The 27,040-nt window shown below is 54.7% G+C and overlaps 8 protein-coding genes across 8 annotated transcripts; 4 read left to right on the top strand and 4 right to left on the bottom strand.

Annotated features, from left to right (window-relative positions):
- Positions 1-3,080: 3,080 nt before the first annotated feature.
- Positions 3,081-3,789, bottom strand: COCSUDRAFT_53481 (hypothetical protein). Its single transcript, XM_005647493.1, has one exon. It carries the CDS (start codon positions 3,751-3,753, stop codon positions 3,358-3,360), a length of 396 nt encoding a protein of 131 aa, XP_005647550.1. The 5' UTR covers positions 3,754-3,789; the 3' UTR covers positions 3,081-3,357.
- Positions 3,790-5,178: 1,389 nt separating this feature from the next.
- Positions 5,179-6,062, top strand: COCSUDRAFT_53482 (hypothetical protein). Its single transcript, XM_005647494.1, has 2 exons — positions 5,179-5,340; positions 5,480-6,062. Exons 1-2 carry the CDS (start codon positions 5,230-5,232, stop codon positions 5,555-5,557), a joined length of 189 nt encoding a protein of 62 aa, XP_005647551.1. The 5' UTR covers positions 5,179-5,229; the 3' UTR covers positions 5,558-6,062.
- A 176-nt stretch (positions 6,063-6,238) lies between these two features.
- On the top strand, positions 6,239-6,843 carry COCSUDRAFT_33217 (hypothetical protein). Its single transcript, XM_005647495.1, has one exon. The coding sequence runs from the start codon at positions 6,407-6,409 to the stop codon at positions 6,632-6,634; it is 228 nt and encodes a 75-aa protein (XP_005647552.1). The 5' UTR covers positions 6,239-6,406; the 3' UTR covers positions 6,635-6,843.
- Positions 6,844-7,291: 448 nt separating this feature from the next.
- On the bottom strand, positions 7,292-11,539 carry COCSUDRAFT_63396 (hypothetical protein; the record flags this gene model as incomplete). The annotated part of the gene is made up of 9 exons (XM_005647496.1): positions 7,292-7,426; positions 7,771-7,903; positions 8,244-8,371; positions 8,919-9,136; positions 9,426-9,738; positions 9,954-10,088; positions 10,472-10,732; positions 11,039-11,251; positions 11,480-11,539. 9 exons carry the CDS (start codon positions 11,537-11,539, stop codon positions 7,292-7,294), a joined length of 1,596 nt encoding a protein of 531 aa, XP_005647553.1.
- A 266-nt stretch (positions 11,540-11,805) lies between these two features.
- COCSUDRAFT_63397 (hypothetical protein) lies at positions 11,806-12,090 on the top strand (the record flags this gene model as incomplete). The annotated part of the gene is made up of 2 exons (XM_005647497.1): positions 11,806-11,925; positions 12,031-12,090. The coding sequence occupies 2 exons, from the start codon at positions 11,806-11,808 to the stop codon at positions 12,088-12,090; spliced, it is 180 nt and encodes a 59-aa protein (XP_005647554.1).
- Positions 12,091-12,253: 163 nt separating this feature from the next.
- Positions 12,254-15,078, bottom strand: COCSUDRAFT_33218 (hypothetical protein; the record flags this gene model as incomplete). The annotated part of the gene is made up of 5 exons (XM_005647498.1): positions 14,815-15,078; positions 13,805-13,998; positions 13,143-13,361; positions 12,582-12,794; positions 12,254-12,350 (listed from the first exon to the last, which is right to left on the bottom strand). Coding segments are annotated over exons 1-5 (832 nt in total), but the record flags the coding sequence as incomplete, so codon positions are not given.
- Positions 15,079-16,151: 1,073 nt separating this feature from the next.
- On the bottom strand, positions 16,152-20,268 carry COCSUDRAFT_41999 (hypothetical protein; the record flags this gene model as incomplete). The annotated part of the gene is made up of 7 exons (XM_005647499.1): positions 16,152-16,298; positions 16,714-16,869; positions 17,150-17,290; positions 17,629-17,746; positions 18,077-19,719; positions 19,985-20,037; positions 20,202-20,268. The coding sequence occupies 7 exons, from the start codon at positions 20,266-20,268 to the stop codon at positions 16,152-16,154; spliced, it is 2,325 nt and encodes a 774-aa protein (XP_005647556.1).
- A 2,312-nt stretch (positions 20,269-22,580) lies between these two features.
- On the top strand, positions 22,581-23,139 carry COCSUDRAFT_9735 (SMAD/FHA domain-containing protein; the record flags this gene model as incomplete). Its single annotated transcript, XM_005647500.1, has 2 exons — positions 22,581-22,762; positions 23,091-23,139. Coding segments are annotated over 2 exons (231 nt in total), but the record flags the coding sequence as incomplete, so codon positions are not given.
- Between the last annotated feature and the right edge of the window lie 3,901 nt (positions 23,140-27,040).

Genomic DNA, 27,040 nt, shown 5'->3' on the forward strand with positions numbered 1-27,040 from the left:
CAGTGACATGGGTGCCCTGTTGTCCCTGAGCATGCGTAAAGAGAAAAAGTGCATTTCAAAAGTGCCTTTGAATTTGAGAGTGATCAAGTGGTTGGTGGCTGCGCTGCAGGCGTTGCAGGAGATTCCTCGGGAGAGGGCGGAGTGGATTCTGTGGCTGGACATGGATCTGCTGATAGACAAGATGGACTTTGTGATGCCCCTGGACAGCTACGAGGGCAAGGACCTCATCATGCACGGGCAGGCCGAGTACATCCTGCAAGGCGAGGCGCGCAAGGGTAAGCGCTACTTTCTCTATTCCCTGAGAATTTCAGGGGTTTTGTGTGGAGTGTGGATTGTGCTTGAGAATGCGCACAGGCTGCTTTAAATGAGAGAGGCTTAATGAAATGGAATGCAAAAAGTCCCAAAGTTCAGACCTGAAGGGTTAGTGTACGGCAAGGTTTTTGCAGATTGAAGCATGGGGTTCAGCATCTGATAAAATGTAGCAGTGTAAGCCACACAAGCTACTCAGCATTGGCAGGGATAAAAGGCATTGTGGATTGAGAGAAGAGTACTGATGGTGCTTGCAGGAATGAATTCGGGAGTGCTGCTGCTGCGCAACACTGATTGGAACAGGGACCTGTTTGCCCAGATGGCTGCCTACGGCACCACCCCCATGGACATTGCCAAGGAGGAGGTGAGTTCTTTGAAAATTTTCTTCAAGCAGTAAACACTTCAGGCTTCACATGTCTGGGCGGCCCGAGTCTTTTACAAGGTCTGGTTGCACAGCTATGCACAAAGGCTAGCAGACAAGTTGCTGTTCCATCAGAACTGATGACCTCCTTCCAAAGATGCGTGTTCAAACCCCAGATTTGTGCTTGCACGTGAGACTCAATTTATCCTATTTGAGACTCAATTTTGGCGCGTTTCGGACTTGACTCTTTTGAGTTCTATTTTAAAGCTGTGCTGAGAAGAATGCTGTGGGTGTGTGCAGCACTTGAGGGCGAACCTGCCCTCGTACGAGGTGGGGCTGTACGAGCAGAATGTGCTGACCTTCCTCTTCTACACCAAGCCGGAGCTGCTGGACATGGTGGTCTTTGACATCAGCGCCTATGGCTTGAATTGCTGGTGCGCAGCTGCCCTCCCTATACATCTCTTCCTTCCCTGCTGTACAACAGGACTTGACTTCTAAGACAGCAAGGTTTGGCAACTTTGCTTGCATGCTGGGGGATGGGCATTTTCGCCAAGTCCTGGGGAGAAGCACGGCCGTGTGAGGTTTTCTGCTCGACAGAGGGAGTGTCAGTTTAATTGGAATTGTAAGAGGATGCTTTGAAAGGAGGAACACATCTTCTGCTCTCTTGACGTGCTTTCCTGACAGACACAAATTCTCCTGGTACTCGAATCTGCATTGTTAAATTGTATCAGAGAAGATTTCAGACCCCAGGGAAAGACAGCTCCTGGCGTGCTGCGCCGTGTGGTCAGGTGGAAGGGAGAACTCTTCCTCTTCCTGACCTGCCTCCCTGTCATGATATACAAAAAAGAATTATTTACTGACGTGTATCATTGTTGCCGTGTTCCAGGTGGAAGGATGTGGACAAGCCCTGGGTGGACAAGCCAGCGTTCATAGTCCACTTTGCCGGTTGCTCCATGTGCAGCGGGTTCCACCCAGAGAGGCTGGGAGACTGTGACGTGGAGTACATCCGCATCTTTGCAGAGTCCTTTGAGCATGTGATCCAGGCTGCGCGGAAGCTCAAGCTGGCTCCCGCCGCAGCCCAGCCGGAGTGGAGCAGCTGAGACCGTTTCAGACATAATGATCACAGAAAATGAAATGTAGACCTCGGAGGGAGAAGATGTTAGGGAGCAAAGTGACGCATGTAACAGGAGGTCCGTTCAGTCATCGGGCTTGGTGCAGGGATGATTGCATGGAAGATTGCCAGCAGCGCTCACAGCGGAGGCATGGAGCATTTCAAGTTATTTAACGTTGGGCTCAGAGTCAAGAAATCGTTTTCAAGGATGTGCACATTGCAAGAATGGAGCAGCAGCTTTCGCAGCTGGATGAGCCTACATAGCAAGTTGTTTAGGATGGGATCATGCACATGCAGTGTGCTGGGCAGCTTCGATTGCGCTGGTGAAGACCACGGGGGCAATATGGAAGTTTTGGGATCCTGCTTATCATGCCAGTCGGGAGGCCAATGAGATTCCATGAGTCTGCAATGTTGGCAACGGTTTCCATCTGCTTGCCAGTATTGTTCAGGCTCGCTCGTGCTAAGGAGCTTTGGTGTGGAACAATTCTGGCCCCTGCATGCCCCATTTTGATGTTGCACACCCTAAACTTGAGCTCAAAGTACTTTAGCGGCTCTCTTGTAGCATTTCAGGAAGACCGGGCGTGATTCTTCTCCTGTGTGGTCCAAAGGCCTGAAATGGGATTCCAACAGATGGTGGGATGCTACAGACACTCATGCTGGAAGATATGTCCCTTTACATCCGAGTCTGTGTTTTCAACATCATGAGCTTCTTGCATGCCCTTTCATATTCTCAACGGAAGCTCATCCCAAAGGACCGTATTCACACTCACACACCATTGCAACGAATCAGCATTGCAAATGCAATTGCAAGGCAACAAACACACACTTGACTCTGTCTTATAACGGTATAGGTCACCAAGACCCACAACAATGCCAGTCCTCTCCCTGCGTACAATCATGCCGAAATTTGCAAGTCCTAGTCTATGCAGCCAAACAGGATGTAAAAGTACTTTCCAAAGCGAACTCATGGGCTGCCCTTTCTTGGTATCCGTCCGGTCCCCATCTAGCCTTCTGTAATTTTGTCCGAATTTGATGCGTTTAAGGGAATTGTCATCATGCCAAACCATCGCATCATGCTGCTGTCAGAAGCTGCATCTCGTGGTAGTACCGCCCATAGGTCGTGTTTAGCATGCGCCCCGTCGCATTCCATACATCGCTCATGTAGTTGTACACGTCAACGGCAGTCGTGCTGAGAAAGCGCCAATATATCCGCCGGCTGCAAGGGCATTCCCATCCGGCAGCAAAGCCATCCGGAAGAGAGTCCTTGCGCGCCGGCAGAGGTCCAGTTTTCAGTGGTGAGATCGAAGTTGTGATTACTTAAAAGTCATGATTATCTCAGAAATACCTATGTAATGATCTCACATGTCATCCCCCGCACACGCTTGCATGCAATCAATTGCAATTCAGAGTCACACGCGAGCTTCACTGGCAGTATTTTCCATCAAATAGCCTGCAGTGCGTGATAGGGGCAGCAAGCCTGGGCAGCTGTGCTTTCAGGGCCTATAGCTATGCCGCACTCGAATTGTCACAGGACTAGTCACGTTTGTAGAAAGTGACGTCAATGAACAGGGGCAGTCTAGCTCAGCAGCCAGTGCCGTACGCCCGGCGCAGCATCAGTGAAAAATTTGGGTGGGTATTCCGCCTTGTACATGTCATTCTGGGACTGCCACAGCGAGAAGTGCCGGCCATTGTCGCCCGAGCCCACATAGAACTCCGGGTCGAGGTAGTTACTGCCTATTTTGGCGTCCAGGCGCAGGTAGTAATCCGCACGCGCCCACCAGAAGTTGCCACTGTAGTGCAGACGCACGCCCTCGACCGGGCGCGCTGTGTTGAAGTCAACCCCCACCGTGTCCCACTTCCTCAGCAGCTCAATGCAGCGCTCGTGCTCGCGCAGCACAAAGTACTGCATGTAGAAGGTCCACCAGTAGATGTTCATATTGCTCTGGTCATGGCGCAGCCCCTTGCTGTGCATGTACAGGAACACGTCGTCCGGCGCCAGGTGCGCGCGAAGGCCGGAAAGGGTGAAGCGCTCGTACTGGGCCATTTCCGTGGACGTCTGAGCGATGTGCACCTTCGCGCCGAAGGACCGAAGCAGTATGGAAGCTTCCGTGGAAGCTTCCGCCGTCTCCGCCAGCACGAAGCAGTACACGCCCTCTGTGCGATCGTACAGGCCGCTGAAGAGCAGCCGGCTCATGTGCTCCATCACCACAGACCTGTAGTGATCCTTGGCTGCGACGTGGTAGAATATCTTCACGCTGCCCTGTCTGATCGGGGCGGCCGGCGGCTGCGCGCCCCTAAAGGGTTTGCTGTCCGGGGGAGTGAAGATGTCCCAGCCCATGAAGAAGGACCGGCGGTGCTGCCGGAAGGGCCCTGTGCTCCTGGGCAGTTCCCAGGCACCACTATCCACCACCAATATGCCCGCTGCAGCCAGCTGCTCAGAGTCTGCAATGCCTGCCGCCTTGAGCGCTGCCCAATCTGTGCTTGCTGTCAGCAACACGATGTCAAAACTCCCGCCTGCCTGCGCAGTGCCTGACCTGCCCGGCTGCTCCTCCTCTGCAGGCGTTGATCCCTTTGTGAAGCTGCTGCTGGCGGGAGGACTGTCGATGCTGCATTGTGCGCTGGCGCTGCATACGCGCACGTTTGGGATGTTGCCAACATTCCTGTGGACGAGGCTGTCCGCGTCCTTAGTCGCGCACAGGATGGATGCTGCTGGGAACATGCTGGCGATGAGGGCTGTCTCCAGGCCAGCCCCGCTGTCAGCGACCAGGATAGACTGCGGCTCATGCTGAAGGTCATTGAGGAATCGCAGGCTGCGGTCCTTGTAGAGACGCTCAAGGGTTCGTAGGTCATTATCACCTGCACATCCAGTTATATACATCAGGTAAGGTTCAAGTTTATTGAAGGCACCCTTTGAAGGTAACTGCCGTTCATCCCGAGCTGATTTGTCACAATGCGCCCTTTAGAAGAGGTGTCTACCTGATCTCAGATGAGACTCGTAAGTGCAGCAGCCTGTGGCACAAGGAATCCCTCTGGCACGCACGATAGTGGGGACGTCCGTCGTCCTGTTTCTGACCCCGATAATAATTTTGTATTGACTCTCTCTCTTCTCTTCACCGCCTTCAACTATATCTAATCGGACAGGGCCACAGCGTCTTGAAGAAGCCTTCTTGGATGACTGGATGGTGACTGCACAAAGGGCCTCAGGGCAGAGTATGCATGCGAGAAACAGAGATGCTGCAATCCGAAACATCGCTCATCTCTGCAGCGCTATACAAGACTCAAGTGAGCGAGATTCAGCTCGATCGCGCCTTGTGCATTTCGGTAGGGTTCTATAATTTTCCAGGGGTGAGGCCCTGATCAGGCACTGCAGTGCACCCAAGTCAGTGCACCTGCTCAAGGAGCACTGTTGTCTGATCAAGTTGAATCGATACGGACATAGTGTTACGACATGGCACCAGCAAAGGCGCTGCCGCCCAGCAAGGCAAAGACGCCCGCCGAGAAGTGGAAAGCGTGGCTAGCATCTGAATATAACGATGAGCAGAAGTTCAAGGCCAACCTTGTGAGCATCTGTCCTTGCCTCTATCCTTAATTTTACCTCATTCTGATAATATGTCAAGTAGATCAACTTTGTGAGCAGAGCTAGAAGCTCACCAATAGAAGACAAACCTTTAGCCCTCCCTCTTGCTGGCTTTGTGCAGGCGCTCTTGAGGGCATTGGGATTATTTTCAGCATCAGCGTTCGTCATCATCAACTTTGGAGACGCGTTCTCCGTCTAGACGCAGTCTGCAGCAGCAGAATTGGCTCCGTGCTACTCTGATGTGAACCCACAGCAGACTGAGTATGCTGCTGACCACTGGGGACCGTCGCTGCATCCGTTGAAGTTGTCACACATCAAGGAAGTGCTTGTGCAATGAGCACCAAGGGCAGATCTTGATGATGGAACCCCCTGACCGCCAAGCAGAGGCTGAGTGGCAGCAGAGGCACTTGTGACGGCTTCTACCATGAAGCACAAAATGGTATCCATCAGATATGTCGTGGTGGTGCCGCGGCATGCTGCGCGGAAGCATGCGGCATGATAGATGGGATGAGTTTCCCTTGATGCAATGCATCTTCACGGCTTGAAGTTAGCGCAGTGACTTCATCTGAATCCACAGCTGTACTTTGATATGTCAAGAGGAATTTATTGCTTGAAGTCAGCTTGATGCTTATGAGCTTGGTCATTCTGGGGAGGTTGACCGTGCGAGGACATATGTATGATTTGTAAAGCTGATCACCTGCGCTTTGCTCTTCAATTGGTGCGACGCAAGCACATCACATTAAGTCGCTAACACATGTTGAGCACCTTCTGTACACGAGCATTGATGATAACAGAAGGAGTCCTGGCACCGATACTCTTGCTTACATTGTGCCAGCCGGCCAGGGCGGCCCCATTCAGACTAAGCTCACAATAGTCTACTGTTGTGAAAATTTTACATTATCAGTCATGACTTTGATACCATCCTCCATCATCCAATAGCACACCAGCACACTCTAAGCAAGCAGCGTATGTGTTCCTTACAGCCAAAGACCATCGGCAAGCAACAAAAGTTGTACAAGTGAAGGCTTTGATGCCGCAAAGCTACAGCATGATAAAGCATCCCACCTTGTGTGATCTACAAGCATTATATGTGACAACAGCTGAATGTCACAGACCTTCACACGGCAGGTCTCACAATTGCAAGCAGCTGCGCTTCATAGTCACTGGTCAAAAATACCGTCTGCTTTGCATCTGTATACATACAGCTTTATTGGCTTGCACTACGGCCACTTCAGCTGCGTGTACAGAGCACCTTAACGCTTTGCTAGGGTCCTGATTGCTTCCAAAAATCTTTGAATTGACATCCTAGACACCACAAGGCTGCATCAGGCTGGAGAGGGCGCTGTTGCACTGCCTCGGAACATTTGCTGCACTGGCCACCTCCAATACACCCCAAGCTTATGTACAGCCGAGCCTGACAAACGCTAACCCCTGGATCATTGTGAGGCGGTCGGTAGGTATCAAGCAAATAACAGTGAGGAGTCCTTGTGTGGGCGTGTCTGGGTCAATAAAGCAATAGGCTCCTCGCAGTATTTTGCAGTTTGAAAGCCGCAGGATATTCAACACAGAGATCGCCAAAAGCAGGAAATCCGCCCAGTCGCTGGCACACTTATTAGGGAATTGCCTGGCAGCTACAAGCTTGCCATTTCTAACCCTCCGCAGCATACACTGTGGACACTGTGCATGTTGCCACAAGCAGATCCATCCACAAATCACAAGCTTGTGATGGTGCTGTCGCACGGAAGGGCAACAAAGGCAGCAGCCAGCACAATTGACAATGCCACCTCTTTTGCAGCACAAGAGGCGTACAGCCTTATCAAGCCACCAAGGCGAGAGCTTTGAGAGACTCCCCCGGCATGAACAGTCGTTCCCATGGAATCATGGCCACTGCCAGATCAGGCACAGGGAGGTGACATCAGCGGCACTGATGACGTCATGTGCCGAGGTCATCGGCTATGAGGAAGCCCATAATGCGCAGCTGCCCCGAGCGCGCCTCAATGTAGGGCACCAGGGTGAGCTTGCAGTGCTGCAGCTGACACACCGCCACCAGCTTGCTGTTCGCCAGCAGCTGCAATTCCAGTGCACATCACGCCTTAGCCAAAGAAGACGATTTTCGTTGATGTGTAAAGCACACAATACGTCACAAAGACATATGTTGAGAACCTTCTGCAGGGTCAGTAAAGGAATTGAGCTGTGATGCCTGTCCATCAGACAAAGGGGTCAACAGTCTGCTGCAGAGCAGGCATCAGAGCACAGAATTCAACAGTCGTGTAGCCAACTCCACTGCATCGCAAGCTACAAACATGTATGCGGCTGCACGCAGCACCATTGTTGTTACTGACAATGTCAGGGGTGCATATTCACTCCCTGTGACGCTGGTGTGCAACTGAGAAGCAGGCAGCATGCGCGCACCTGCAGCTTGGTGAGCTGGCGGTCAGTGAGGAAGCCGAGGCGGCACTGCACGATGTAATGCTTACTCATCTGCACCGCGCCGCGCGCCACTAGCTCCGTGACAAACAGCGTTGGCGGCAGCTGCTCAAGGTACCTGCGCCCCAGCCGCAATTGCTCGACTCAGAAGCTGCCGCTAGTAAAGTGTCATATCCTCAACTGATGCATTACCACATGCCTTCATGCAGACCAGTCTGACAGGAACAGGTCTGATGCACAAATGCAGATAGAAGCATGCTCAAAAGAAACACTGGCATGCCGGTGCTAGCAGCAGCAGGAGTCCATGTTGACATACTCGCTTGGCCTTTTGAGAAAGCAGGCTGGGGGGGCCTGGCCCTGCTGGCTAGGACACCGCTGAGATGTGACCGATGTTCACCACTTTCAAACATGGGTAATTATCTGTGTTGCCGAAAAATGTGGATGAGGGGAGCAAGCACCTGTCGGGGATGAGGGCTGTAAGGTTGAGGAGGTCAACGGTGGAGTAGCCGCCCTGCGTGGCCATGCGGTGCTTCAGCTTGCCACTCCACAGGCCCATCGCCATGTCGTTGGTGGTCCCGTTTGGGTCCTGCGCACACCAATGCCCACGCTCTCAACACATCCTCTCATGCTTCGAGCCTGGCCTTCGTTCTACATTGATCCTCGTTATTCTCACTATGCGTCCGGGGCGGTCCCAGCAAGGCACTTCCATGCATGCCACCACAATTGCAGCACAGACCACGCAGACATCGTCCACACCACAATACGAAATTGCTGGAGCGGTCACTCTAAGAATCAATCAACACCATGGTCATTGAACGGGCTCCTGTAGAGCCTTCCCGCAGCCTCATTGTAGAAGTTTATCAAATTTTCGCAGATTCACAGCTGTCTGCAGGACGTCCCTTGCCTGTTGGCAGGAAGTGGCAGGAAGAGCGTGTAACACTAATGACAATAACTTTCACAGTACAATGCATCGATTGTATTGCCACTGCAGGGCCTGTTCTGATGCCGGGCAGCTGCACCCACCTACAGCGCAGACTCCTACCACCGTTGTTGTCTTTCTACTTTCTATCCCTGTGCTGATTCCAAGATTTCTTGGAAAAAGTGCCCGCCCTAAGGGGGAAGGGTGCACCCACCTGCAGCCCAGAGTCTAGCCGCAGCGGCGTAATGGGCAGCCCGGCGCTGCCCGCCCGGTCGATGCCGTTGGCGCTGCCTCCGGCCGCGCCATTGCCGCCGGCCGAGCCCCCCGGGAGGGAACCCCCCGAGCCGCCTGCCCACGTCTGCGCGTGGTCCGCGCCGCCATTGGTCTCCTTGCCAGCACGCTGCGATGTTCCCTCCGCAGCCGCCACGTTGCCTGGATAGGGCACCATGTACATATTGTCACAACATTGCTAATCAGATCCGCCTTAGCGCAAGATGTGGCAGCACTAATCACACAAGAGACTAGCATCGCAAGAAGATGCCAGCCACGACTATGGATAATTCGATCACGTGTAGGAACTGCCATGTGAGACGCTCCTCAAACAGCTCCTCATTCAATCCCATTGTCTGCAGAGTGGGTGTCAGATGAGAAGCTGATAGAGATGCTCCTCACATGGCTGCTTCTCTGCGTACCACTCCACAAGCAAACATGGCATGCGCACCGCTGATCTGCATGGGCGCACGCTGCTCGGCAGGTGCGGCGATGGCAGCTGGATCCGGCGCGCCGGCCGCTGCCGCGGCGGCTCCGGCAGCTTCCTCCAGCTCCCCACTGTCATGGTGTACGGGGGCCGCGGAGGGAGATGACACACTGGGAGGGGTCTGCGGCGCGAGCGCCAGCAGGGAAATAGCAGCGGCAGACTCCGAGCTGCTGAGCGCAAGCCCAGAGCGACCCGCAGCAGGCGCCGCAGCCGCAGCCGACACCGGCGGAAGCGCCGCGCGGACGCGGCGGCTGTTCTGTTCCTGCATTTTGGCTCCCTGTGAGTCATTAAATTAGCACAGGCTCTTGCAGTATTGCCCCTTGCCTAGCTCTCAGGCATAGCTTTATTTTGTCCTTGAGAGAGACAACAGATATTAGGAAGATCGCATGGGACACAATTGCTGAATCTGGGAAGCAGAACATCTGAACAGGACCATGATAAAGAGTGAGTCTGAAAATCTGTGTCACGAGCAAAACCAGCTTACAGGCTCACCTCTAGCGACAGGGATCCAATGCCAGCCATGGCCTCCTGCCCCTCAGCGCTGCTGGGAGCGAGGGGCCCACCAACGGACCCCCACACTCTCAGGGGGGCGCCCTCCTCCCTCGGCGGCTTGGCCGACCTCTTGGACTGCAGCCACACAGACATGACATCAGCCATGCCTTGCACATCACCCTGATATACCATGGAAGTCTCTGCCTCCTGCAGCTTTAAGACACTTGAGACCTGGACATTGATTGAGGAGGCTGACATGTCTCCACATCCTTGATCCCAGAACTTGGAGGTACTCCACCTCAATCTAAGTCCAGGCACCAAGACATCAGAGAGACAACACACAGCCCGAATTAGGCACCAATTTCTTAAAATGGTCTTCTTGACACAGGTGTGAGGGCTGATACAAGTCCAGTTGCCGGGAAACCAGCAAGAGCATGCAAATACTCCTGAAGCTTCCAGCAGTGCACATGAACTAATAAGAAGGTTTCTCTCCAGAAGGTGCATAGTCTGACACGCACCTTGCGCACGTTGCCAAAGCTGCTGCTCTGCAGGCAGTCCTCGACGGTGGTTGGCGCGCTGCCGATGGCCGCGTCCATCGCGCCGCTGCCCTGTCTGGTCGCGCGTTCCTCCACCGCGGCGATCACCGTGCCCAGAGAGGCCGCCCGCGCAGCTCTGGGCAGTCCGTCCTGCCCGCGCATCTTCTTCACCGCCCGCCCCTCACCCGCGTCGGCACCCGGGCTGCCGGGACGCTTGTCTCCCTGCGTCTCCCCCTCCCTTGCCTGTTTCCAAACACATAGACCTCAGACCATCGCACAGTTTATGTGGATAACAGCAGTCCCTATCACATCCTATACTTCAGGAAGCCGCTGCAACAGACCTAAAGCAGTGTAGCTAGTTTCCCATATATTGGTCTGCAGACAGTGCAGCCACTTGCATCCAGCCTCCCGAGGAAGGTGAATATTCCAACTTACTTCCAACTACTACTATTCCAACCACTTAGCAGGGCTGATTCAAGTTGCAATCAGGCCTGAAGGGGAAAGTGCAGTAGTATGAAAAATGCAGAAAATGAAGGGTGGCATGCGCACCTGCTTGTCTCGGCTCTGATCGCTCTCAGTGTCACTGCTGTCACTGCTGGATTCGCCCACCGGCGGCGCAACCGAGAAAGGGCTGAAGCTCGGCGCGCGGCCGCTCTCAGCGATGCTGACCACTGCGGGCTGCCCGACAGGGCCATCCTCCTGCCCGCTGGTTCCCTGCTCCATCGGCACATCGCCCCCGGCCGCCTCGCTCTCCAGCATCACCTGGTACAGAAAATGCCATAATTATTCACCCCAAAGTATGTGACAAACCCCATCTGTGTCAAACACTACATGACTCCCGGCCCTCCGCTTTTAGGTCCTGTGCTCACAAGTTTTTAGAAAATGTCTGTCTTTCCAGAGCTATATCAGGCCTGCTTCCGCACCCTAATAAATGGCTTGCTACGTGACGCAGGGCACAGCTTGAGTGCACGGTCCAGGGATATCAATTACCTCATCCTGCGGCTGTGGCTGCTGCACCGCGTTGTTCTGCTCCAGGGGGATCTTCGGCATTGCAGACGGGGCCTGCTCCCCGATGGCGACGGTTGGCAAATGCGGCGGCTGCGGTGGAAATTGCGGCTGGCCGGTAGCTGCGGGGAAGCTACCGTCGCTGGCGGCTCGCGAAAGCGCTGACCACCGCTGGTGCGGTGACCCCCGGTCTGGTGAAGGTCCTCCGCCCCTCTTGCCGCGGCGACCCGTCACCTGACACGCAGAAAGCCACTGGTCACGAAGAAGTCTGGAGCAGTCCAGCTGCAACGTACTTACCCAAATCATTGATGATGTGCTCTCATGATATTATTATTATTATTATTATTATTATTATTATTATTATTATTATTATTATTATTATTATTATTATTATTATTATTATTATTCAACGCTTTTCTGCCAAGAGGCAAGTTGCGTCCTGCAGACAAGCTGCAGTCAAAGGCTGCCACAATCCTACCCTTGTTGGACTCGCCAGATCCAAGCAAGACCCAATCAACGGTGGGCATGGTGCTCAGTATTTGTACCGCCCCCCGCCAGCCGGGGCCATGGTATCTCATGGTATGCAAGCTACATAATCACAATATGGTGCGCTATCAGAGCTGTCTTATGACAAAATTTCAAAGTAAAAAGGTTGGCTTGCGTGAGGAGGGAGTCCTATCATACGTGACCGCACGAGAACTTGTTATATTGGGGCGGTCACCTTGGCGCCGATAGGAGGCAGGCCGGTGCCGCGGCCGCGGCTGCCGGCCATGGACGCCCCGTCACCTAGGGCCCAGGCCTCCTCGTCGCCAGGTGCGGCTGCCGGGCTCAGGTCGCGCTTGAGGCTGATCGTGACCTGTCGCCAACCACGGCACAGAGATTAGCATACCCTCAAATCCGACCAACCTTCCTGATGGAATGGCCGGTGCAGTGCACTCCTCATCACTCAGATCCCCCCACAAATTCCAGAGCCTACGTTTCTCTAGAGGAGTGGAAAGATGACAAGGGCCCGATTGAATGCTGGTCAGTCCGAAGATCATGTTTAAAGCCCAAAGGGTGTGAGTTGAGGGTTTATGCAGGACAGCACCTGCGGGATAGGGCAGTTGCGCTGCTGCGGGTGGAGGGGCGGGACGCCGATGGAGCCGGGCAGCCCGCCGCTGCCCGACCGGGCGCGGTCCAGCTCCGGCAGCTGCCCGGCAGCTGCGCCCGCGCTTGATGCGCGCGATAGCACAATCTTGGGCACTACTGCCTGCGCCGAATCCCTGTTTGGCCGCACGTACGCCGCGGGCGCTGGAGCCTGCTGTTACACCCGGCACACGCCACAATCATACCATGTCCCGGCGGCCTTGCAAGTGATGGCGCATTATTGATCATGTGTTCGTGACTGTGATGGCTATTCAGCTGGTTTCACAACGGCCATTGCCATTTCTTCAATTGTCTTGAGATGTGAGGTCACCAAGTCTTGTCGTGCAGCACACCAGACACAATATGCTCTACATAGCAGTCTTTTTGCCTTAAAACTCTATCCAGTGGGTCCATCAAGCTGCATACAGACTCAGGGTGCACATCCAAGATTTTCATCAAACGGCAGATTTTCAAAGGACCAAGAAATACTGGAAGGCAATGCCCGCACGTGTGCAGCTCTCACCGGGGGTCCCTGGCCGGTCGTGACGGGGTGGGAGTGCACATGCATGGGCGGCAGCACAGGGAGGAACTCCAGATTTGGCTGGCCAGGGGGCGCGGGGGGACCCAGCTGGGGGGGTAGCTCCCCCGAGGTGCTGCGGCTGGTCTCCATGTGCGTCAAAAAACCGTCGCCCGACGTCACCAGCCGCGCGGCGCGCGCGGCGTGCTTCGCCTGCAGCTCCGCCTGCCGGATACAACCAACGCTCAGGTATTCGTGACACACACCCTCCAGAAAGGAGGAAAAGGCCCCCAGGTGGTGAGAGAAAGATTGAAATGCAATGCATTGAAACAGTACACCCATTCCGCTAAAGCAGTAGCCCCTTGGGTTGAGCCAGGCTCATCCTTGCAACCCTGCCTCTCCTGTCATGTCAATTCTCAGGAGCATCTGGTTCCCACGTTCCAGAGGTGCTGACCTAGCTGACCACCACTGTATCAAACCAAAAGAGAATCCAGAATCCTCCATGGAGACAGATCGTGCGTCTGAGTGCTCTTTGCACATGCACACTCTCCTCCCAGGAAATCTGTGATTGAATGGTACGCACAAGGACTTCTGCGTCTGGTCAACGCGGTGTGGGCATTAATTTCGCTGTGAATCCAAACAGGGCATTGCTGAGCAGGTTTACACACCCCCTCTGGTTGGCCAAATCTGAGCGGTCCCGCTGGTGAACCCCCTCCCAGCGCTGCAGCATCCAGGCTAGCAGAGGCCGGCGCAAACGCTGAAGCACTGCTCCCTGCTGTGAATTGTGCTGCAGGTGACCCCGTCCCAGACATGCCCACGGTAGCTGACACCAACTTGATTGGGGGCGTCGTGGCTGCCGGTCCTGCACAAGCAGAGCAAATTTCAGCCAGTGGGCCTTTTTGTCGGCGTGTGCAGTTGCTGTGAGGCACTGAGAACCAACAGCGGCTTGTATTGGCACGGATGTGCCAATAGCTGCTGCCTTTCGTAAACACATCTACCCATTAACCCTGGATAAATGCAGAGTTGGGCGCCCATGCTACTTGGGGGCAGAAGGCGCCATCACTGGAATGTCTGCCACAGAGTGAGAGGCCCTGGATATACCAGTGAATTTTTTTTTCTGAAGCCATAGATGAGCTGAATCAACGCAGCATGTGGCGCTCCAAGGCTTCCACCAAAGATCGGAACAAGGTTGTTCCCTGAAAGTGCTTTTTAAGGGAGAATGGAAGGCTGGAGCCGCACTGAACATCCTCAAATAAGAAATTGCTTCCTTCCATATCATCTGTACCACTGAACGAAGCGGCTGGGGGCAGCCCTGCCCAAGTTCACTCCATGAGGAAGCTACCAATATAGCCTCCTTCCCAACAAAGTTTCTTACTTCCTCATCCTCTGACTGGCCACACAGGTCTGGTGTGACACCACACAATTAGGCCTTTCGTTCTCATGCAACCGCAAAGGCGGCCGTGCATTTGACACGGAAGAGCCCTGACTGCATAACTCAAATCCACGCTGGGAGCGGATTCCGGTTGCTTCACCTCCTTCATACCGTTTCCATCTATTTCCAGTCACGCCGTAAGGAATGCCATGTTTATATCAGTATGTGGTGATATATTGCAAGCAATCACATGTTACGTCCGTGCATTCCAGCCAACGTAGTCAATGTGGCGCACAGAGCACCCACCATCTGGATTGACTGGCCGCTGATCGTCGTCCGCAAAGTAAGTGGTCAAATTGGCACCCGCCGCTCTTGCTGCAGCCGCTGCCAGTGCCCTCAATCGATCCTTGCCTTCCGCGCTGCCATTCTTGGGTTTTCGCATGGTGTTGCGCAACTTCCCCTGCACCTCTTTCGAGAAGCGGGTGCGAGAGCCGTCGAGCGCGATCTGTCTGCCGCTGTTCCTTTTTGAATGACCTCCGCGTCTGTTTTTAGATTTGCTGAGGATCCATGTCTGCACGGAAGCCATCCACAGGCTACAAAAGTCCAGACTTAATCCTGCCCTGAAGCAAGACCACAGGCCAAGCAGCCGTGTGCGCCCCAGATGCTCGCCTTCCCGATCCTTGCTACGTTTCCTTTGACATCACAGGTGAATGACCAGGCCACACTGCATGCTTTGCGAAGGACGGCATGAAAGCCGCCCAGCTTCCGGCTTCAGCTCAGAGCATGAAGCTATGGTTGTGGCCTGCCCAGATCTGAGCCAACTGCAGCTGCCGCGCCCCAAGAAGCTCCTCAGATATCCTATGGAATGCCGTTTTTTCAACGGCCGATCGTGCTTAATTCGCTGCTCTGATCATCTGAATATCGGTGAGAGAGATGTGTACATTCCTGTGGTGGATCAGTACCGTCATTGTGCAGCATCAACTTCTGGTTGATCACCCGAACGACATTCAATGTTGGTAGCTGCCGGCATTACAGTGCTGAATGCCATAAATGTGACGTGAGAAATAATGGCAATGATTACACGGCCGCTGTGATCGATCTCATTTGCCAGTCAACACAAACTGTGCGATGGATGGGAGCATCACTGATGGTCGAGATACAAGCCTTCAAGTTTCTTCCTCATGATCCGCTGTTGGCAGTCGCACATTTCGATGTACGCAATCAAAACGACTGGAGGATGATCGGACCTAGCAGACTGCCAGCAGCAACTTCATTTGGGACAAGATGGCAGCTCAGAAGCGTAGGCAGTGGAAGACACATGATTTTATTGACTGCACTTGGGACAAGATGGCAGCTCAGAAGCGTAGGCAGTGGAAGACACTTGATTTCACTGACTGCCGTGTCTCCAACATGATCCTCACATGTTCACCTTTGAGGCTCCCAGATGTACAAACTGAGCAATTGCAAGTGAGGAAGCTAATAGACGCCCAGACACATCTCGCCACTCATAGAGCATGCATTCCTATGGCATGAACCTGACAAATCAGCGGGTCACAGCTTCTCTTCAGGGAGACTCACACAGCCTCAAACGGCGTGCCCATGACAATCACTAGAGTCACCCTTTGCCATTCCACCTTTGAGGTTCAGGCTGTGCTGGTGCCAGCGAGCAGCCGCCTCTGCTCCTGCAACGCGTGGTACACAGCCTCCAAGGCCTTCCATCTGCGGTCCAGAATTTTCTTGCCCCACTTGTCCAGCGGCCACCAGGTTGGCTGTGTGCCCTGCGCCAGCACCTGCAGCCACCAAAGACAGGCAGTGAGCATCACTGATACTCTTTAAGCTGCGTCTCGATGCCCCAGTTCACCACACACCCCACAAAAGCCACCGCTGAAACACTCCTGAAGAACTTCGTCAATTCAACATCCAAGTGTCCGAAAGCCCAAGGTTGCACTCACCCCAAATCCAGATGTGGCTACTACCACAGGAAAGGACACTGGTTCCAAGCAGATACAGAAGGATCAATGAGGCTTTGTAATCTCAGGAATTGAGCCAGCAGAAAATTACTCAAGGCGTTCTACAGCATACCTCCACAGTATAGGGCACACTTTCACATGCAGATTGGAAATGTGAGACATGAGGAGACCTTTCCTTGCAAATTGCCACTAGAGAAAACCAAGGGAATCTAGGCAACTGCTGTGGAAACAGGACCTGCGTGGCAGACTTGTGGCTGGTGCCCTGCTGCGAGTTCACCATGGGGATGAGCGCTGCTCGAAGTGCCTTGCGAAGATCAGACTCTGTCTTGTACTCGGCCAGCGGCAGAAGCTCTGGATGCCCCTTCGGGCCGGAGGCAGAACTAGCGCCCGCCTGCGCAGATGTGCAACTTTTATAATGCAGCTCCCAGCGCATTTTTCCACTGATTGTGCTTGCTTGCTCCCACTTCCTCTGAAAAGGCAAGCTGCAAATTGCCGCAGGGCCTGCATCCTGTCTCCAATGGGCTGTGAGCGACCAATCCAAGGCTCACTCCCCCCTAATTTTCATGTTCTTCCAGTACAGGTTATTTTTCCTTCTCTCGTGGTTTGCTTAGCCAGCAAACAGACATGTAAGGCCCGGACCAGAGGGAAACATGGTAAATCAGGGTAAGCACCTTGTCAGCCTGCTGCTGTGAATCCTTCTGGCGCTGCAGCGCCTCGGCCATGGACGCTAGCCGAGCGTCTGATGGCACCGGCGTTGTCGGCGCCTCCTGCGTGCCGGCCTCGTTCCCGCCTTTGCTCTCCCGCGCCTTCTTCTGCAGTGCACCGCAAATGCTCAGCACAATGTTCTTTTCAACATTGTCTGTGATCCTGGTGCATGGGAAGTATTCAGGCCAGCTCTGTAGCTCCACAGGGTCATCCAACATGATGGAATGATTGATCCCATGGCTTTGAGCTTGGATGGCTGCCATTCAGCAGTCCATCCTTGAGCATGCGAGTCGCCGCTGGCTAGGAAATTCTGCTGATCAATCACATGAACGCCCCGGCTGCTCAAGGCACAAGGTGCAGCAGAAAGGCATGTCTCAGGCAGAGCGCGTGACAAACCCCTTTTAGACCCTTGCATGGGCACAGCAGGAAATTGAAGATGGCTCACCCTGGCTGACTTGGCAGCCAAAAGCATGGAGATGGCATCTGGCATGTCTGCAAGGGTGTCAAGCACCTTCTGCGTGGCTTCGTTCTTCAGCCGGTCAAACTCGCTCTCGCCATCGGCCCTGCACACATGCCCCAATAATTTTCACTTCTGCAGCACAATGCCGGCTGGAGTTGTGGGCTAAACTTCTGCTGCCGATAATTGAGAAGCAGGCCGCTTCACATGGTCCCAGACTGCAGTGACTCATGCCAAGTTCGATGGCAGGTCAAACGCAATGGAGACATCTGCAGCGCTGCAAGGTCATTTCAGTACACCTACATGGGCTGGCCCAAGCCTTTGCATTGTCAACCGCTCAGACGTTTTCCTTTCTATTCCACTTGAACGAGATCTAAAGGAATCAATTTGCAATTGAATGACAAAAGGTGGAGGCCTGTGAGCTGAGGGAACTAACATGGTAGCGCTCCCCTTGACTCCGGCAGTCTCTGGTGAGGCGTCATTACTCTCCATCTCATCATCTCCCTCGTCCTCTTCGCTTTCCTCCCCCGACTCTCCCTCCGACTCCTCCTCGCTGCTGCTCTCTTCGCTCGATTTCCCTCCAGCTTCCTGCCCCTTCCCGCCAGCTTCCTTCTCGGGTCCCTCCGATTCAGCCGGCCCGTTTGCGCCTGCAGCTGCCTGCCCATACGCGACCAGGCCCGGGGCGATGCCTCCTTCAGTTGGCTGCGCAGCACCCTCATTGTCGGACGACTCCTCCTCTGACGAGCTGCCCTCCTCGGACGACTCTTTGCCGCTGCTGTGCGGCTGTTCTGCGACCGTTGCAGCTGTCTCCCCCTCTGCTGCGGCGTCGGCAGAATTGCTGGACGGCGGCTGCTGCGCCAGCTGCAGCTGGCTCCCAATGCCGCCATTGGACTCTGCTTCGTCCTCCGAGTCGGACTCAGACTCTGATGAAGATGCCTCTGAGGAAGATGATGGCTCGTGTGTGGGCGCTTTGCGCGCCACATCGGGCGCTGCAGGCGCCTTTTCTGCTGCAGCTGTGGGGCTGTCTCCCTCGTCTTCGGAGGTGCTCTCTGCCCCAAACTTCTTTACAGCAGATAGCGCCTTTGCAATCGAGTCCTCGTCGCTGCTCTCCTCTCCGGCAGGACTCGCCAGTCGTGCAGCACCAACCACCCCATCATCCGCAGCTGCCCCATTTGTATCGGGTTTCTCGCTCACTTCCTGCATTGCTTCCACTCCGTGGGCCGTCTTCGCATGCGCCTCTGCCGGCTCGCTGCTGCCACCATGCTTCTGGCGCTTTCTGCGCGAGTCCGTTTCCGCACCGCCTGCTGGTTCTGTGCCATTCATTGCTGGCGCGTGACTGGGTGCAGGCAGGCCGTCGTCTGCTCCCGCGGCCGCACTACCTGGCGTGTCGTCGGCGGGGTGCTCCTGAGCCGCGTCGTCGCCGCTGCCATGTTTCCTTTCCCTCCTGCGCCATTTCATGCTCTGCCCGGCGCTCAGCACCTGCTCTGGCTCGGATGCTCCAGCGGCGCCTGCTTGCGCGGCCCCATCCGCCAGTGCCGTCAAAGCTGCGGCGGCAGCTTCCTCCGCAGCCTGCGGGAGCTGCCCGGCAGCCGCCACGCCCTCCGCCTGCGAGCGGCGCCCCTTCCGCTTGCCGGATGCCGCCACATCAGCCTTCTTCACCTCTACACGGCCCTTCCCCTTCTTCTGCTCTCTCCTATTGCTGTCCGCACTGCGGCCCCTGGCAGCCTTTTTCTGCGAGCGCGGCTGCTCTGCAGGCTGCGCGCCGTGAGAGGCGGCTGCCTGGTTGTCCGGCTCCGCAACGCACTCCTCTGCGGCCTGCCGAACGGCCAGCGCCGCGCGCTTCCGGGCCTTTATCTTCTTCTGCTTCTTCAGGGCCGTTGCGCCGGTCATGACACTTCCGCCAACCCCCTCCCGGCCCTCTGTGAGGACGCCAAGCCTCGAGGCGACCTCTGTCTCAAGCGTCGCCGGCAACGCCGATGGGCTGCTGTCGGCCGCCGCTGCGCGCGGTCTCTTGTGGCCGGGGCCGTCCGGTAGCGGCTCTGGCGTCGGCTGGCTGCCGGTGGAACGCTTCCTCTTCTTCTGCAAGCATTCAACAGCGCTCACCTTTCACGCTTGACTTAAGACACTAAGATCCTTTGGTACCGAGCCAGGCCTGTTGTTGCATCCTGCCTTCCTGCCAGGTGCTTGATGTTAAGCGGGTCATGCTCGCACCTTAGGATCCATTGGAATACTTTGGCACGGGAGCACCACCCGATGCTTGTTCGACAGGCAAGTCTGCATGTCTGCCCTGATGCCAAGAAGGTGATAAAAAAACACTGTGCATGCAGGTGTTGTCAGTGCTCACCTGGTGTAAGACTAGGTGAGCGAAGACCTCTGCCCCATCCTGCTTCAGAGCGTCTGCGCGACATGCACAGAACTTCTTAGATATCTAGTGACATTCAGATCTTTACATCTATGACACAGACCAACACAGAATTGGAGCTATGTTGACAGGCCTGCAAGGAGTACTCACACAGGTCGCTCTTGTGCCATTTTTTGCAACAGTGAGGGGAGGGAGCCACCTCGCAGCAGGTACTTGGCATTAATGGCGTAGTAACGCTCGCCTCCAGCTGCATCGTAGTCCACCATACACACAGTGCGGCAATTGACAGGGCCTTCATCTGGGTAGACTGCTAGGTGATCTTGCTCCACGGCGTCTGCGCATAAAGGGAGATTAATAGCTAAATGTATATCTTAGGAACACTGATTTCTCCGTGTTCTGACATATTTCGCGTGAACACACTGCAAGACGCCTGGCTCCTCCTTGCTGATGTCCAGGAGCTCGTACATTGGGCGTGTACTATCGTTATCCAACGATGTACAATTAGTGTCAAGTAATAGAAGTACCTTGCAGAGATTCGATGGAGGTACTGGGGTCCCGAACAAGCAGAAGACGCGTTTGAAGACTGGTCGAAACTTTCACGTTCCATGTTTGGTTCTGCATGTGTGTGCTTACTGATTGGCCCCTTCTACGAAATGCAGTATCAGGAGTTCTCATCGTCAATAAGACAACCGATCGTATGTCTTAGTTTCCAGAGAAGAAGACAACCCAAGATCGCATCTGTATTTTTCCTTAACTGTCTCTCACTGGCGGACTCCTGCAGGTGAGATACACATTTCTCACCATTTTTTCTGCATAAAAGGGCACATTTGGGAGGGCTTGTGAATTGTTTTGGTAAGGAAGAGCCCGCACTGCCCGCCTATTGGGGGGTGAACCCTCTCAACCCTACACAGTCTAAGAAACTGTTGGTAAGACTGAAGCATGCGACGCACAGTCACCCACTTGCAGGATTCCGGCATATGTTTTGCTCAATTGAGATATACGGATCTTGGTAAGTTGCGAGAGCGACAAGTGCCGTTAAGATCTGGAACACGACACATCGGTGCACCTTCTCAAGATTGTAGAAAGGCAGCATGGAAAAGAGTGAATCCAGCAATACAGATGACCCCACAGAAATACAGCAAGCAGATATACCGATGGTATCTAGCGCCGATGGCACGGTGGAGCCCAGAAAACCAATGGCTCCACCACCAAGGGAACCAATGCCACCCCCTCCACCGCGCTTCGATGCTGCAAAGGCGAGCAGCGAGAATAATGGCGGGTTCCGAATGCCAGAGGCGCCCTCAGCCTCCTCTTCTGGGAAGCAAGGCACCTTGAAGTCCAATGGCCAGCCCTTCAGGGCCCCTCCTCCCAAATTCCAGAGCAGAGGAGCAGCACATGGCAGCGCAGTGGAGCCCTCTAATGGGCAGGTTACTGACGACCGCCCGGCCATCAAGCCAAGGAGCTCTGAGGGTGCGCTGGACCGTGGCTCTTTCTTTTCGGCAGAGTCCCAGTGTAGACAAAGCCCTGACCAGACTGCCTGCATCAGAGTTGATATCTAAAGAACAGTGAAACGTGAGACTTCTGCATGCTGATATGATTGTGCTTGTCTGCAGAGGAGAGGGCGCGAATGGCAGCACTGACGGCTGCCCGCAATGCTGCAGCAAGTGTGACCCCGGGCCAGAGGGAGAAGGCAATTGCAGAAGCAGCCTCTGCGGTGCGATACACAATATCACGTCAATGCAATTGTCGATGTAACCTCCTCATGAATTGTGTTCATGATCATGCATGATGCCACATACTGCCTGGGAGCGCCGAAGAGCGAGTGTGTTATTCTGCAAGACACATGCCACACTGCCACAATTGATCATCATCCGCTCAGCGCTGTGCCAATAATGCAAAAGCTCGCCAGTGCTGTGAGTTCATCAACTCAGTGCTCGCCGCAATATTTCCTTTGGTGCAAGCTTTTAGGGAATGCATGAGTGCCAAGGTGGCAGCTTCATCCCAAATGGTGGCATGGCGCAGGTTTACACAGCGACGAGGGACAGCGAGCGGGCAGCCAGGGAGGCGCAGGAAACAGCGCCTGATCAGGCGGCAGGGGGGACCTCAGGAGGGGACGCCGGTGGCTCCGAGGCAGGCCCCCCGCGCGAGGCCCCCACCTACGAGCCACCGCAGTGGTCCGGCGTGCCGCAAGGGTGCGCAGTTTTGCTCAGACACCATGTCATGAATTGACTTGACAAGATTTATTACAATGCACTGCTGCACTGCAGCCACTAGCCTGCAGCTCAAATGAGCGCAAGTATTGTCTTTGGGATGCGGTGTACCCTCATGGATGTCAGGGTGGAAACTCTGAGATTCACAGATTGTCTGCACATCTCAACCATACTAACATATAGCGGAACGGACAAGTGGTGTCTTCTCCTCGCCTGCAACCTGCTCAAGCATGTTGTCATACACACTCTATGTTGATGACATCAGCACTGACATGTGTGCTGGTGTGTGCGCCAGGCTGGACTACTCGCTGGAGGTAATGAAGGCCGGCCAGATCATCGAGACGCGCGCCGTCGCCGACAAGGCATTCTTCACCTTTGGCCGGTCCCCCGGCTGCGATTTTTTGCTGGAGCACCCTTCAGCCTCGCGCCTGCACGCCGTGCTTCAGTACCGGAGCTCCGACGGCCGCGCATTCCTCTATGATGCCGGCAGCGCGCACGGCACCTTTGTGAACAAGAAGCAGCTCAAGCCCAAGGCCCACATGGCGCTGCGGTGAGTAGCTTTGCATGGATTTTTTCAAATCATTGCTGCAGCAGTACTTTCCTGGGATTGTGTGTTTGCTGTGCTTGCATGCAGCTCTTGTGATCAATGCGTGGGCGGCTGATTGTGCATGAGGACTCTCTTTGTATAAAAATGCGGAGAGGAGCTTGCTTTGTTGTCAAGAGGCAAGCAGCACAAGCACGTGCAAAGTCCCTGATGTTTCCGAGCACCGGGACAAGTGGCATGGCTACAAAAAGTTCTTGTGAGTTCCTTGGGTGATCACACAATGGGACGACAAGGGTCCATACGGAAGCTCAAAGGGTTCACTGGTCTTGCGCAGGGTGGGGGACATGTTCAAATTCGGCCGCAGCACGCGCATGTACATCCTGGGCGGCCCGGAAGAGCTGCGCCCGGAGGAGGGCCTTACCAGGGACCAGCGCAGAACCGCCGCCCTGCTCGAGGTGTTCAACTCGACTCTTTGCATGCACCTCATTGGCGGCTTGCAAGGGATGTTTTGATGATGCAGTGAGAGCAGCCAGTCATGGGTGACATGCTGTTGCTGCGGCTTCAGCTCAATCTTGTACGTTCCTAGTCCACAGTGCCCTGACCAGCAGCAACAGCCTTTTGAGGGCCGCACCGTGGTGCAACTGAATGCTGTCGCTTCAGTTGATCGGTATGCAGGCGCTGTACAATACACACATATGCTGGCCCACTAAGCTGGCGGCAATTGATTGTATCGAGGCAGTGCCTGTGCTCGTGAGGACAGCACCATATGCTGTATATTGCTGTATATTGCTGTATTGAGCTGACACCAGCACATGCATACAGTGCACGCCATGCTAACTTGCTGCCCTGCGGTGCTGGTCTCCGGTTGCACCAGGATGCCGCTGTTGCATGGGATATTTACGGGTTATGATTACAATCCCTTAATGCATGTGCCTTTTCTGAGTGGCTGCTGGGGGAATTGCCGCAGGCAAAGGAAGCGAGGAAGATCCGGGAGCAGCAAGTTGCAAAGGCGCAGATGGACGCTGCGAGGTCGGGCGGTGTCTCCTGGGGCTTTGGCGAGGACGCAGTGGACGATGAAGATGAGAATGGTGAGCCCTTTGAGAAAGCATATGACAGAACAGTGCATCTCCTTTCCTTTTGGCAGAACATTGCATGCAGTGCGTGGGTCTGATGCTTGAGTTGCAGCACGCTGCACCCACGGAACCCAGTGTCCTGTGATATATAAAGGTGCCTGACACACAATCAAGGCTTTTATGGACATTCCTGGCTGCATTAGCAATCTGTCGGAAGACAAGCAGCAGACTAAATGCCTGTTGCAGAAAGATGACTGAGAAATGCATTCTGTGCAGGTGTGGGCGGAGGCAATGCCGTCGACTGGCGCGCGTACGTGCAGAGCCACAGCCTGACAGACAAGCAGCAGAAGCTGGCGGACAAGATCCGCAAGCGCGAGGCGCGCAGCACCAACCTCCAACGCGAGCTCGACAAGATCCGGGTGCGGCGCACCCTCATGCAGTGTTGTGTATATTGCTGTGGCCATCAATAACCAGATGACCTCTAGATGGGGCACCCTTTCACAGCATGCATAGCAGGTATGTGTAAAGGGCAGGCCTGGCCCGGCAAAGGGGCACTACAGACACGTGAGCAGTGAGAGGCGGGACATGTTTGCGTACCATCTGGGTGCTTGATTTGTTCGCGATTTGTTGTGTGTTGCTTTGGCTCCTGCAAAGAAAATTATATGGGTCCAGAGCATGTCGGTGCTTCCCTCTACAGAAGCACAGACAGACGCAGGTTAAGCCTGATTAGAAGGTTCCTGCATGATGGTATTGGCACATGAAGGACTTTTGCGGTAGGAGATCAACAGCGAAAATCTGGCAGAGCTTGCCATTTCAGAAAGAGATACCTTTTCAGAAGAGGCATGCACTAGCTCTGTGCCGAACAGCAGGCATCAAGAGATCTGCCTGCTGCTCGCTCAAGAGTGGTGATCAGTAGCAACAGGGGACTGCAAACTAAGTCAAGAGTGTCTTAAATAGCAGTTTGACGACGTTAATGCTTCGATGCAGGCAAAGCAGACAGCTATGGAAGAGCTGACAGCGGGGCAGGCAGCCGTGCTGGTGCGAAACGAGCAGGACATCGACCGCACGACCGAAGAACTGGAGGAACTTGAAGACACCCTCAACGAGTCCATCGCCGACTCCATGCGCGGCGCCCGGCAGAGAGCCGCCGGAGAGGAACCCCAGAAGAAAAAGAAGAGGTGGGTTGCCCACATGTCTCGCCCTCATTTCCTGCTGGCAGGGCCTCAAGGGTCAGAAGATTATGAAGCCGCAATACATATACCCAGGTCGTCATGGATCAGGCAATGCCTTGCTGCATGGGAAGTGACAACAATCCGTCGAAGATTGTGCGGTGTTCTTGTGTGTTGACATGACAGGCAGGTTGAATGAGCTTTAAAGGTCGATGTCAAGGTGAATGTCATGCTCGGTCCTCTCAGAAAAGAAGCATGCAAGAGGAAAGAGAGCAGCTTTGCTATTCAAGCGATTCAGAGCGCAATGTCCTTATCCTTTCTGTTTGAGCATCCGAAACACTGATGCTCCTAGTCGAGCAAGAATGCGGCAAGTGCTTGTCCAGGCTCCTTTGCATCACCGTGCACAAGGCTTTGGTGCGCTCTGGACATGGTCTGCAAAGTCTGCAAGGGTCTGCAGGGAGGTGACGCAGCCGTGACGGGGCTTGCAGGAAGAAGAGGGATCCAGAGGACGAGGAGGCGCTATTGGCAAGCAGCAGCGAGGACGAGTTCTACGACCGCACCGAGGGCGGCCGACGCCAGAAGCGCGGCAAAGGCGGCCCAGCCGCGCAGGACGCCGCCTCGCTCTACGGCAAGAAGGTGGGCCCTGCCCCACAAATTTTTGGTTCCTCATTTTTGGTTTTGAGGGAGAATCTGCAAGTTCCCCAGCGCACCTTGATTGAGCAGTCCAAAATCCATCAATGAGGCGTCTGCCAATCGCTGACCTATTCTCGATGGCTCTCAAACGATGCTGCTTGCGTGTTGGTTGGTGTTGGAACAGCGCGGGCAAAGGACTTTGTTTTCTGGGTGGCGCTTGTCCTCTCAAGGGTTGACATGTTGTTGAAGACATGCGTACAGCTGCCATAGAAGCACCCGTATAGCTGTCAGGACTGCTGAGTAGTCTGTGTGGAGGTATTTCAAGGGTCTCACTTGTACGGCGCAACTATCTGTGGGTGACCAGGCCAGCCTGATTCCCGCACTTGGCCTGACTTGCCTGACGCAGACTCATGCAGAGTTCACAACTGACGCACCCTTTTTGCTGGCATGCAGGAAGCGCTGTTGGCAGAAAGGCGCAAGCTAGAGGAGGCAATTGCGAAGGAGCTGAAGGGGAAGGCTGCAGCGGCTCCGGCGTGGGAGGGGCTGGGAGAAGCTTCAGCGGCAGCTGTCAGCAGCGAGGCAGCTGCCGGCAGTGCGGAAGCTGGCGAGGAAAATGGCGCAGAAGCCGGCGTTGACGCCCTCGACGCTTTCATGAGCAATGTTGAGACCCAAATCGAGCAGGACAAGGTGGGGTTCCCTCCCTACTGCTCCCACCCTCTTACTTGCTGTGCTGCCCCCGTCTTTATTGGGCTCAAGGGTCATGCTTTGAGCATGTAAAGCACCAGCTCCTCTTGGCAGGGCAGGAATGGGGTCGCCCGTGTCTTGATCCAGATCTGCTGCAGTTGCCAACAAAGCTGTTGTTGATCCTGCTGCTACCCAGCAATGGGTCCACCTATTTTCCAATCTGCCACGTTTCCCTTGGAGGCTGGTATCATTGTCCTGCTGCCCACTTTTGGAGTCCTATGCCTGGCCAATAGACAAAAGGGTTCCTGTCACAGGTGTTGTATGAAGTTCTCTGAGATTTATGACAATCTGCGCTGGCAGGTGGGGGCGCTGCGGAGGGAGGTGGCGCAGATAGACAAGCAGGTGGCGGACGCAGAGCGGCTGCTCAAACTGGCGGATCCCGATGAGTACTACAGGGAGGGAACGCGCGCAGCCGAGGCCGCCAAGGCCAAGGGGATCAAGGCAATGGAGGTGGAGAAGAAGCGACGCGAGGCCGAGGAGAGACAAAGCCGCGAACGCCTGGTGCGCTGGCTTTTTTTGCAAGTTCTGCTTCAGGAATACTTCCTCTACTCTAGCATGGCAGCAGTTTTTGAGTAAATGGACTATACGGGGTTGGGTTTAGATCTTCAGAATGCTAGTTTTGCATTTGCCCGGGCCTTTGCGTTTGCAAGCAGCAGCAGCAGCGT

The sequence above is a fragment of the Coccomyxa subellipsoidea genome (assembly GCF_000258705.1).
Source record: "Coccomyxa subellipsoidea C-169, whole genome shotgun sequence".
In the NCBI taxonomy this organism is placed as follows: domain Eukaryota; kingdom Viridiplantae; phylum Chlorophyta; class Trebouxiophyceae; family Coccomyxaceae; genus Coccomyxa; species Coccomyxa subellipsoidea.